The sequence below is a fragment of the Telmatherina bonti genome, assembly GCF_933228915.1.
Source record: "Telmatherina bonti genome assembly, chromosome: 18".
Taxonomy (NCBI): Eukaryota; Metazoa; Chordata; class Actinopteri; order Atheriniformes; family Telmatherinidae; genus Telmatherina; species Telmatherina bonti.
In genome coordinates this window covers 23,594,079-23,606,429 of record NC_136616.1, presented here as the reverse complement: position 1 = coordinate 23,606,429, position 12,351 = coordinate 23,594,079, and the positions used below count along the sequence as shown (strand labels likewise).

Genomic DNA, 12,351 nt, shown 5'->3' with positions numbered 1-12,351 from the left:
CAAAGGCTCCAATGTGGTTGTGCAGATGTGTTGGCTGGCTAATGGATCTCCATCAACACTCAAGCTGTGCGCTATTTCTCAGAGCCCACAGAAAAGGCTCTCCAAGTCTTTATCTATTCGTTATTGTCACATTATCCATTTACTACTTTGTTTATTTTCCATCACCCTCCATGGGAGCAGTTCAATAGAAATGGTTAATTAATAGCTCTCTGTGTGTGGAAGTGCAATTTTGTTTAATCATAAATGGGCAAAGGAGCTAGTACTTTGAAAGGTTATTTCAAAGTGCCCTTACAATTATTAAAAGCTGCGGCGTGCAACACATATTTAATGCATTGAAGGATATTGCAAAACAGGTCTATAATAGGGTCACGTGACATTGTCAAAGCCAGTGTTTTTCAACCACTGTGCCGTGGCACACTAGTGAGAGATCATCAGGTGTGCCATGAAAAATGATCCAGACCCAGGCCTGTGAAAGATCATAATATTACTTTTTTTTGTCAATCTGATTTCTATTCAAGACACTTTGACAAGATGGACTTTATATTTATATAGGTTTTAAAAAAAAAAAAAAAAAAAAAAAAAAAAAAAAAAAAAAAAACATTGTTGGTTTGTGGTGTGCACTGTAATTTTTGTGAGTGAAAAAAGTGTACCTTGAAAATGGTTGAAAAATCCTGGTCAAAGCAAAAACTGGATGCAAAATTGAGCATGAGAGGATTACTAAAATTTCCATATGAAGCAAATATGATGTGTAATTATGTGGTTCTTGAACAAGCACCTACCCAAGAACAAGTAATATAATTTATATTACAAACTAAAATGTTGTATGCCTTGTACGGTAGGAATGGGTGAAGTAAACTTGCACGTGACGTTAAACCAATGAAATAGATGCTGGTAAAACCTATTACATTGCTAACTGTCTATGTGATTATGTAGCTTGATTTGGTTTAATTTTTCTCAGGGTTATTTTTGAAATTTGCAACACTAATGGTATCAAAATTCCTTTTATAGCATCATTATAATTTAAACGAGTAGTGAGGTCTTGAAGACATACTTCTAATGGTAGGATCAATGCAGCAGTTAGGAAGAGAAAGATGTTGGTGGGTGGCATACCATCAATAGCAGAGAGTAAGACTCTGGAGTGGTCGTAGGCGATCACGTTGGCATATCTGTTCTTTGGTTTGTTGACTTCCAGGTTGGAGTGCTCCCATGTAAACTGTTGACCAGGGTCAATGGACTGCAAATCATAGAAAACAAACCAAAAACACATTTTTCCATTAAAGCAGTGTTTTCTTTTCTCCATTGAAAAATTGTGTATCACAAAAACTCCTTGTCGAGATTAAATTTCAACACTGAAGTGTCCTCTATCGAAGTGCTTTTTGAGACATATCTTTCACCACCAAGCCTTTGCAAATACAAGCTGGATTTTACTGATGTTTAATTCACCTCTTTCCGAGTGTGCTTGGCAATTTTAAGGTCATAAAAAAAAAAACTTGCGTGGATTTAGACTTTTACCGGGTTTTGGATTACCAAGGTCTGAGTAAAGGATTTTTTGAAGGTAAAAGCACTGCTAAATATTTCAGCCATGTGTGCCTGATGTTTGAGTTGGCCCTGCAGTCTACTATAGCATGTACTTACCCTAATGGCACATTTACAGGAGAGCAAAGGCTGAAAATATACATTATGTGCTGCTGTGCATGATATTGATTTTTAGTGGTGTTGTTATACCTCTTCCAGTGTGCAAATACAGTGAAGCGAAAATATTACTTTACTGAATAATTCCTACCTTTACTTGAATGCTCCTTTGCCTTGAGCTTAAATACTGTTAAATATGTAAAAGACGGCTAATTTAAGCACAAAGCCTAACTTAAACTCTGTTATGATACTTTCATTAGAAACAAAAACTAAAAAAAAATAAAAATCTCCTCAGAAAATGTGATACAGATCAAAGTTTACAGCTCCGCAAAAGTGTCTTGGAGCACTTAAACTATCCAAGCTGTCAGTGAAATGGTTTGGAATTGAAGAAATCTTGTTTAGTCATACACAATATGAATTGCTGAAATACCTTCACAGAATCTGCTGGTAATCAAGCAATGGCCATTGAATAGCTTTTCAAAAGTCCATGAGATTGTTTAAAGGGAATTATTTTTTCACCGAGTGTAAGCAGATTTATATAGATAGTCTCATAAAGATATGCAGTGTTTGATTTTAACAGAATTTATTCTGCTGTCATAGTTATTTATGATGGACTTGTAGCAAACACTGGAATCTAAGCTGACTTAAAGTGTAACTATTGTGTGCATTTCAGGCTAATTTATTTTTATTTCTGAGACCAGAAGGGCTGGGATTGATGGAGTTATTGTCACAAATAGCTTTATTTTCTTCAGACCGACCCTCTCCGTAGGCTGTCAGATCACCCTGTGGGCAAAACGAGTGGATTGAGACTCTTCCGCATTAAGCCCCGCCTCCCGCCACTGCACTACATCGGGAGCGCGCACCGCAACTGCTTTCGCCGTCATTGTAACATCTCATAAACAGAAGGATTAGGCTAATATGAACTCAATAAAAAAAACAGAATACAATGTCAACACACAGCATACAGCCCTACATGTTGGAACCTGAATCAGACCCTGAAAACGAAGTGGAAAACAGCAACCCACAGCAAAGAATGCAGCAGGATGTCTCTCTTTGGTAAACTCACCAGCCATCGTTGGAAATAACTTTATCCCACGTTTTCCACCCGCCTGATGTATTTGTACATGCCCTTGTTAACCAGTAGAAAGTAACCAATCACCGAACCTTATCCCCCGGGACGTCACAAGGATTTCCAAGTAGAAAAAACTCTCTAAAACGACGTGTTTTTCGTCACCATGGAAACCGAATGGTGAGCGTGCTGGAACTCAAACTCAAACTCAAACATGCGTTTAGGTGATAAAAAAAACAGTGCTGTTCACATGTCTGATGAGGATTCAACACTGTAGAAAGCTCAGAAAACACGAAAATACCATAATAGCACCCCTTTAAAGTCTTCTAGAAATTCGACTTTCATGTGAATCTTATACTTTAAAGTGTTGCAGGAAAAATATTAATTGGTATGAAATGACTGTATTTTACATTAAAAATAAGGATATACACAAAAAGCTTGCATTTTCAATGGGTCACAAAGGAAATTATGGTGTTCTTTCATGCTTTTTCACATGATTAACAAACTTTATAGAGCATAGTCGAACACCACACTTGAGACAAGTTCGGTTTGAAATCCAGCTTCTCGCAGCTTTGCAAGTCATGGACTGATAATGGTCCCTCATTACTAATAAATTAAGTATAAAATATAGTACCATATTGGGAAAAATAGAAAGGTACAAGAGATTGCATTTCATAGAACTGAATTATTAAGAGTTTTTTTGTTTTGTTTTAAACCATCTAAACTTAATACAGCTATTATTATTTGTCAACAGGAGTAACTTAAACAGCAATACATTGGTGACAAACCACTGGTTAGCCACGATATTTTATCAAAACATGCTCTATCAGTGGATTGCAACATTGCTCATAATAAAACTCTTTATTTCATTGTGCTCAGAAAATTGCTTTTCCCTGCTCTCAAGTAGGCAGTATGAAATTGGAACTGAAAGGTACTTAAGCTGCAGTAATGATTGGGCAGCTTGGCAGGCACCCATATGGTGACCTCATAGATTTTGGAGCTGCTGAAGGACCTGCACAGAGAAATGGGCAATGAAAGGGCACCCATTTATATCTCACAAAGAGTATGAGTATTGTTTGCATAGTTTTGTCAGACTTTGTATGAATTTTGGCAAAAAAATGTTCACCTGAGCTTTGGTGCTGCTAATCAACTTGAAAGGAAAAATAAGATAAGATGAGAGCAACCATCTTTTGGGCTTTCACTTGTAGATCCAAGACAGATGCTGAATTGGCCTTCATCACACCAGCGTGGAAAAATTCCCAGCAGTGTGGCTTTCAATTACATACTATTTTTGTCATACACCTAACAAGAACTCAACTTTGCTTTTTTTTGGGAAAGGATCTTTTAACTTTTGGAAACCCAATTTGAGAAATTTTTGGTTGAAAATTCACTAACTTGTATTTGCAACTAGAAACAAATTTGAGAAACATTTACTGTCAAATCTTGTGATTTTATGCAACTAAGACACAGCCCTGAACAGACTTAAAGGACTGGTATAGAATTACACCACTTATAAGTCAGACCATTTGGTAGAGTTGTAGCTTAAATAAGACAGGACCAGCATTTTCCCTTAGACACTGAGGAGAGATAGTCAATTAAAATCTGTTTTTTACTTCAATCTTCTTTGTTGGAATTAATAAATTAAGAACATGTCCCTGATAAGTCAAGGTACAGTTGACCCATACCCTACCAGACAAGAGTTTGGACACACTTTCCCATTAAAACCAATGGGAAAGCATGTCCAAACCTTTGACTGGAAGTGTATATAATGCATTGTAAACCAGTTTCAGAACATTTGACATTTTACAGTAAGTCTGTGCTGAATATCTTACAGCAAACTGTCCTTCTCCACTGAGGTGCATTGGTACAACTAGGAACACAAAGTGTGTCTTTAGATTTTAGAACCTCTTACCATTCAGCATTCTAACAGCCCCTAAAAATATCCATTGCCAACAGTTATGTAGATATGTTTTCTAATAGCCTGCACTTGTCAGGCAAGAAAAAAGAACAGGTGTTACTGAAAAAGTATTGCACCGTTATCCATTCATGTTTCTTAGGAAGTCATGTCAGTGAACCAGTCGGCACAATAGCAGGGTCCTGGCACAGGAAATGGAATGCAGCCATTATTAATGTTATTATTTACACCTGAGTGAGAGCCTGCTTTGGAAACAGACACAAAGGATGATTTTGAATCTCATCTCATTTTCTTGGTGGATGCATTTATTATGTAAGTGTGGCCGCTGTTCATCTTAGAACGAAGTAGCATGTGAAAAAGAAAGTAAACAGTAGTATTTCACTTCTAAGGTTTCATAACTGAAGGTCACATAATAAAAATTTAAATTATCGGGTTTTTAGTCGGCCTTGAAAGTCAGTAAACAAAACTTTAGATGCAAAATCACATGACATATTACAATGGTGCCATTTACAGCAGCTACATGAAGATACATCATCAACAACTGGATCTTTATGCCACTCACCTCGTATTCTTGTGAAAACTTGAGGTTGTCGTTGGCTTTAAGGTGCTCTTGATGATCTGCAAAGTCCATGACCGGGATTGGAGGGTGGTTGGCCATACCTGTCAATCAAATGGGCTGAACGTTAGCGACCAGTCTTTAAAAATGGCATCACCCAAGCACAAGCCAACAGTGAACCATTAGAGAAGCAGCATGTGGTTATAACAGGGGGAATGGAAAATTGTGGATCTTGTTAGGCTAGTTTGTTCACTCAAAGCAGTGACCATGCTTATAGAGAGAATATGAACACAGAAGCCAATGAGAAGTCATCGAGCAAACTTGCCCACCCCACCCCCACTGGGCCTCTCCCTATTAAGAGAGAAGAATGTTATTCACATAGAATGCCAGAGTGGACAGTTAGCATGACGGTAAGACACAGACACAAACATCCCATCAAACAAAGAAACAAAAAGACACTGAATGTTAGGCCAGCAGCTGATGTCTGCTTTGAGTGATGACATGTTTTCAGGCTGTCATTTCAAACTCCGCCTCCTGTGATGACATAGCCTTAACACCAGATGGATTAGATGCAGATGGGAGTACAAGACTTGGCAAGAAAAAAACAAAACAAAACAAAAAAGGACGGAGTTGAAGCTGAAAAAAAAATATGAATAAAACAAATACAAGTTGTGTCAAATGCATAATCGAGACCAACTAACTTGACAAATGGAGGTTACTGGGGTAACTGGGTGCACCTGAACCTGTGAAGGAAACGGCGGTGGAATTAACTGGATTGCAGATGCCAAAGCAATGTGAACACTACTTTCTTGACAAAAGAAGCTAAAAAAAAAATCTAAATGTGATAAGAAACAGCTGAATAATTAGGTGGGACATTCATTAGTAACATAACTCATCATGTTAGAAGCTCTGCTATGTCAATATGCTTATTTTGTGGAAATGCGTGAAAAAAAGAAAGGACTTCAGACTTCAGCCTGTTGATACGCTTAGTTTAATTCAACCATGTGCATTAACACAAATGTTAACAAATTATGGCTGAGCTTTGGGTGAAAATTAAGGACATTAATTTCATACTGCCACAATCTACCTTTAAGAACTTATGAGCCATTTTGACTCACAAACTGAGTGACAGGCGTTCGGTATAGCAATGGGGTGATGTTTCATGTTGGTTTCTGGCACAAGTGGGCATTAGCTAATGGAAGCTGTGCTGTTTTCCCACTCACTCTTGCATCTCTCTGAAAGACAGCGAAGCCTGTTTCTATTGCAGCCCACTACTCAAAATCCATTTTCACCATGGGGGGACAATGAGAGTTCCTTTTACTGACATGCCATCGTTCAAGCATCCTTAGATGAAAATGTTCTATGAGGTGGTTAAGAGGTGAAAGGAAGGGATGGGGGAAGGAGAGGTGGTCTAATGTCAAAGCACATCAGGACTTGACATAAAGTGGCTTGATGGTAAAGAAAAAAAAAAGTTGGGCTCTTTTTGAGCAGTAAAGAGAACTAACATACAAGCTCTCATAACGGCTTCAGGGGGAGGGAAATGATGGCTTGGTAGGTGTGCAAAATAGTGGAAGGATGGCTGAGATCACTCTGAAGCAAAAGGAAAAAATAGTCCTCTGCTTGGATGAAACAGTCTATAATGTTCCTAAAATCATTGAAGAGCTTTCATAAATATGCATAATCTTTTGTAAAAAATGAGCCAGCGGGCATAATTCATTCTCTGGAGCAGCATGAAAAATACAGCTTTGGTATTCCATTATTGGCAGTCTTTAAACACCTGTATTTAAACCAGTCAATGCCAGAGGAAGTCAAAAGGCACAGTTAAGTGGTCTGCTCTCGGTCGGGATGGAGGTAAAGATGCATACTGCAATTTTTCATAATAAACACAGTAAATATAATCATTTCTCAGGATGAGAAATGGTCAAATGAATAGGTTTAGATGAGACCGAGGTTGCTGATCGGTCACTGCCGCAGTAAAAGTCAACCTCCAACACTGGGGTCTCCACTTTCTGTCTTTTATAGAGAACAAAATACACAACCATGGTACATTTTGCATTTCCTTCACCTTCTGCAGTACAGCATCCTGTGACTTTAAACAGCACTGTGTCATCCGAACGGGTCTTTGCTATTCTAAGCATGACAAGTTGTGATGACCTGGATAACCCAGGTGCAGATGAAGATAACATATGCCATGGAAGTGTCAAGCTTGCATTCCCCTGTCTCTTTATTTCCCACTATGAGGTGTCTCCAGGGAAGAGGGTGTCAGTTTTTACCCTTTCTGCCTCCTCCGAGCACCTGTCCGCTGTCTCTCTACAAATTGCTGTCGTGTGTAGTGCCAATCTCATTGCGAAGGTGATGAGGATTGTTCTATATTGTGTCAGCAAATGGAGGGCCAATGAGCGATACGATGCTGATAATGCCTTTTTTTTTTTTCCTTCCAAGCAAGGAGTCACTGATTTTTTTTTTTTTTTTTTTTTGCACAATGTACATTCAGTCTGCAATTCAGAGTAACAAATGCTTTCCGCTTCATTCAGAATCCTTACCAGGTGTTTGGAAGTTGAGACGTCGGAGCTCAACGGGGTCAGTGGGATGATGAAGTGGCATTTCCTTGCTGTTGGGTAGACTACCTTTCCTTGCTTCAGATTCTGTTCTTTTTCTACAGAAAAAAAGGAGGTTTTAAATAGAATCTGATGAGAAAACGTGCCATGTGGTGCTTGAAACTCATAATTGTTATTGTGTGGCCTCTGCGCCTGACTTGCCTCATGAATAATAAAGGAAGATATGTAATTAAGTAGGTGATCGTACTACAGGGCACACACTAAACATCGCTTTCTAGTATAATGGCATGCAGAACAATAGCTATTGGCTAATAAATGCCACCTAAAGGAAGCTTAATGTTCACTTTTCAGTGACTCTGTCATATAATTGTAAATGCGAAGATCTTTTGAATAATGAAAGCTTTACTCAGGGCATGCTTTAGTATGCATAATATAGTAAACTGGCCTTATTATTGTGTATGTTTACCTTAAGCCTATTTCATGTACTATATAGACCACTGTATGGTTACAGAGTATATTTAACTCATTACCAGAACTTTTTGATGGTCCACTCCTTTTTTATTATAAATATCCTTTTCAGTATTAAGCAATTATGTTTGATCTCTTTTACAAAGCATGTTGTTTGTGTTTTTCTTGTTCAAAACAACTTTGTCACTCTTACCTGTCTGGTTTGCTGCTCCATTGGTCAGCAAGAAAGGGAATATTAACACAACATTAGATACCAAGATGTTTAGCTTTATATTACAGAGAATTCCAGAAAGCAAACGGCTTACTGTATAAGAAACAAACAATGCCGCCGCATCTCAGTTTTGCTAAGATTAGTTCCGCTTCACTTCAGGGATTATGTTCACTTATGCAGCCTTGGGGTTTTTTTTGGTTTTTTTTTTGTTTCCAATACTACAGATTCCCAGGTGTAGCCAGGATTTGTGTGTTATAACTCCGCTTCTTTAAGTAGTTTCAGCTGATTGCTTATTGTTCATGCATAAAAGTCATCTCTTGACTCCTAATTGCTGTATGTCTTCGTCTGCCTTCCACTGTCGCATGTATTAAACTCCCAAATTATGCATGTTCGAGACTCCTGAATTGAGTCTAAGTTGTAAATGCAAGTGATGTGAGATCATAATCTTTAATACATGTGTAGGAAATAAACTAATAAAGCAGTAAAATCCATGTTTCCTTAGAAAAAAAATGTTTGTAAACATGACCTTACTTGGTTAGTGTCCGCGTCGGTGGACAGTTTACTCTGACGTCAGTTCTCGACAAAGCAGAACATGGTTACCTATTGGTCCTTTCTTTTCTAGGATGCTTGTTTCTTTCCTTAAGAAAATTACTTTTTGGTTAAGCACTGAATGCTCCCTAAAATGAAGTGTGACCGCCTGCCACAAATAGGAACCCTTAAGTCCACCACGTCTGTGTTCTTGTATTATTTTAAATCCATCTCTCACTATATATATCACATAAAGTTTAATGAAGGACAAAAAGGTTTAAGCAAGACCCAGGATGAAGCTGAACATATAAAGTTAATGCAATCGATATGTACACTCCTATGTATTAACACTATAACTGATTTTAGCTTCTGCTGAGCCTTCAGTTACTAATCTCACCTTCTAAAACTACACCTTGAGGACTACTGTGAATTTGTGCTTATGCCTGGATATTTGATTGAACGAACTCTGCAGAAAATTTGCCTAATGCAAAGGGGGAAAGGAGACACGGTAGCAAAGCCTGGGATACATAAGGTATGCAGATACACTCTTGTAAGCTTTGCATGTCCTGGCAAAACAGGAGGTTAGCATAAGGTCAAAATGGGGATCTGGAGCTGAGTTCCCACGTGGAAAGGGTAATAGTGAGAGGGGAGGGGTTGAGATGGCTGGGAAAAAAGCCTGGACCCCAGGGTCTTTCTGAAGCTGCACACACACACAGTGACAAGCAGCAGATAGTCAAAGCTCTTCCCTCCTACGCTTGACTGATGAGCAGTGACAGTACGAGCTCTGACTACCACTAGGGGGTTTGAGATAAAAAAAAAAAAAGAAAAAAAAAAGAAGGCCGTTCTGATTCGCTTTGATTCACTGCAGCAAGTGTTTGCTACAGTGGTAAGCCATTTTGCAATGTGTGGAGGGATGAGTCTGATTAACTTACAGTCAGCGGATGTGACTGTAAAGGATTGTGGGCGCCTGCGTTTGATGGCTTGACAGTTTGGGAAGCTGCATGTTTGGAGTTACTTATGCAGGATTTAAAGTACACGTATTACTGGCACTGAGGGTCATAGTTAATATGAGGATCAGTGTGCCTCAAATCACAAGTTAAAATCTTAATTTTGGTGTGAGCATATGTTAGCAAAGCATATGTTCATATGTTTTGCTTCAGAGAATGTTAACACAGTCGATTCCTCCTGGGTGCAATCCTTCACATTTCTTTTGCAATAGCATTTGATTTTCTCACCTCTTATAAAGTAGGATGGCAATGACGATGCATATGATGAAGACGACTGCTAGCACAGGACCCACGACCCAGATGAGGCCTTCTTCCTCGTCGATGATTGGCTGGGGGTCTATGTCAGCTGAAACCACTGGGTCAGAGTATGGGCTGGTGGCATACATGATCTGAGCAAGAAAAAATCAAAAAATCAAATCAGAAGTCAAAATGAGCCATAAAAACAAGAAATGTTCCCTTTTTTTGTTGCTGAACAAAATATCCTACTTATTGGAATTCACTGTGCTTTCTTGTTACTTTATCTACCCATGACTTTGTTTTCATATGTAGAAAATTGTCTCTTTGAAATAGATCTATCAAACACTTCCACCCAATCTGTTACGCAAACATCTGTTGTGGGAGCGACAGACAGTCCAATTTACCCTTAAAGAGTAAATGTTGGTGAGGACTGCATGACGAACAATACCAATTAAACCAATTTGAACTTTTTATGCATTTATTTATTTTTTTATAAAGCTGCAGTTTGACCAATCAAAAGGATCCTCTACATCTTTCTAATACATGAACCTTGATTGAGCCATTTTTTATTTGAAGTGAATATATTTAAAAAAGGGTCTTGTGGGAAGAAAATGTATGCCTCAGTGGGTAAATTAGAGATTTGCCTTCTTCCATCATTATCGTTTTCGCTCTACCTGAACTCGTGGTTAGTTATGAGAGTTTGAAGCAGAACTATAGACCTCGGAGCTCATCAAATCCATCATCTCGCCTGCAGCTACCTAATCATGCGGCTTTCTGGTCTTTCGCCCACACAGAAACGTGCATACATACACACACACACACACACACACACACTAGCTGCAGCACTGAAGATAAGGTGGACCACACATTGGATGCAATTAAAGAGTAACTCTGTTATCAAGGTGTTCTTGTGATCAGCTAAGGTCTTAAGGGGTTTGTCTCCCTAAAGTAGCAAGGGTGAGCTTCTTGGGTTTGCTACTTTCAGTTTTTTTTTAAAAAACAAAACCTCACAAGTGCTCAGAGTAACACATCTGACCAGAAGCAAACTGCAACCCTTAGTGCAGGCGAAGTGGATTTAACACCCATCTGAACAGCTTTTAGAGCAAAAAGCTTAAAACCACTTGCAAGGAAAATTGCAGACAAGCAAGATGAACCTAAATATAGTAGGTAGAAGTGAGATTATATAGTAAAAGAAACAGAATAATAATAAAAAAAAGCCCCCCAAAAAAAACAACATACATTTTCGGATATTTCCAGAACAGCAAGCACGAAGAAGATGTATTCCTGCCCGTTCTGGAGCTTCTTGTTTTCAAAGTCTCTGTAGACCTTGCCGTCTCCCAGCGTAAACTCTTTGGGGAGGTCTTTGAAATAAGCTGCAATATAGCTTTTGGGTTCTGCATGTCGCTGGAACCGAAGGCCTCTGCTTGTTTGGTTTATCTCCTTCAGCAGCTACAGGGAGGAGTAAGAAGCAGACAGTTGATAACATACAGGGATGTGTTCCAGTACACAGATGAAAACTTATCCACACTCACTGAATCTGTCCATCTTTCTTTTTTTTTGCTGAGCTGAAAATGCTGATTGCAAGAGGCAGAACATTACAGAAAAGATCAATGACTTATTTAATCTGTTTTTAGACTACAAAAGATCCAGAGTTTAAAAGATTGTGTGGATTTCCAGCATATAAAACAGCTGAGGATTATCCAACAGCTTCAAACACAAAGAAAAAGACTGAATTAATTCAAAACTTACATAGCTCAATCATTTCTTTTTCTTGTTGATACAATCAAAAGGCTTTCTGCTTAAATGTTTCGACAAATAGAATCTGGGCTGGAATTGTGCAGTATTTGATAAGTATGCAGTTATGCATTTTCTATCCATTTTTTTCTTAATATGAACAGAAGTTCAAAGCGAGGCTAAGTTATGTATCTTACTAACAAATGACTCAAAGTTTGGTTTGGGATCTATTACATATCATAGCCATGCCCCCTCCTTCTGCAACTACTTTTCTTTTTTTTTTTTTTACTTCTTTAGACTTTCCTTGGGTAAGTAATTTCCCTACTTTCCATTTCCCAGCTGTCAATAATAATGATTCTCAGACGCTGAAAGAAACACTGTGCCCTTCACATGAGTCTGTCTCATCAGGCTTCAAATTTCTAGTACAAAGCATGGG

At 38.4% G+C, this 12,351-nt stretch overlaps 1 protein-coding gene across 4 annotated transcripts in view; it reads right to left on the bottom strand.

The window, feature by feature from the left end:
* The window catches only part of LOC306769091 (receptor-type tyrosine-protein phosphatase delta), a 128,501-nt gene that overhangs the window by 15,228 nt on the left and 100,922 nt on the right, over positions 1-12,351 (bottom strand). For 2 of the 4 annotated variants that reach the window (XM_079257606.1, XM_079257609.1), the window contains exons 19-24: positions 11,421-11,630; positions 10,173-10,333; positions 7,716-7,828; positions 5,874-5,915; positions 5,179-5,276; positions 1,111-1,234 (exon numbers count right to left, since the gene is read on the bottom strand). In XM_079257606.1, the coding sequence (XP_079113732.1) occupies positions 1,111-1,234; positions 5,179-5,276; positions 5,874-5,915; positions 7,716-7,828; positions 10,173-10,333; positions 11,421-11,630 (748 nt within the window). The remainder of the gene's footprint in view (positions 1-1,110; positions 1,235-5,178; positions 5,277-5,873; positions 5,916-7,715; positions 7,829-10,172; positions 10,334-11,420; positions 11,631-12,351) is intronic. The other 2 variants (XM_079257607.1, XM_079257608.1) reach the window with 1 other exon arrangement.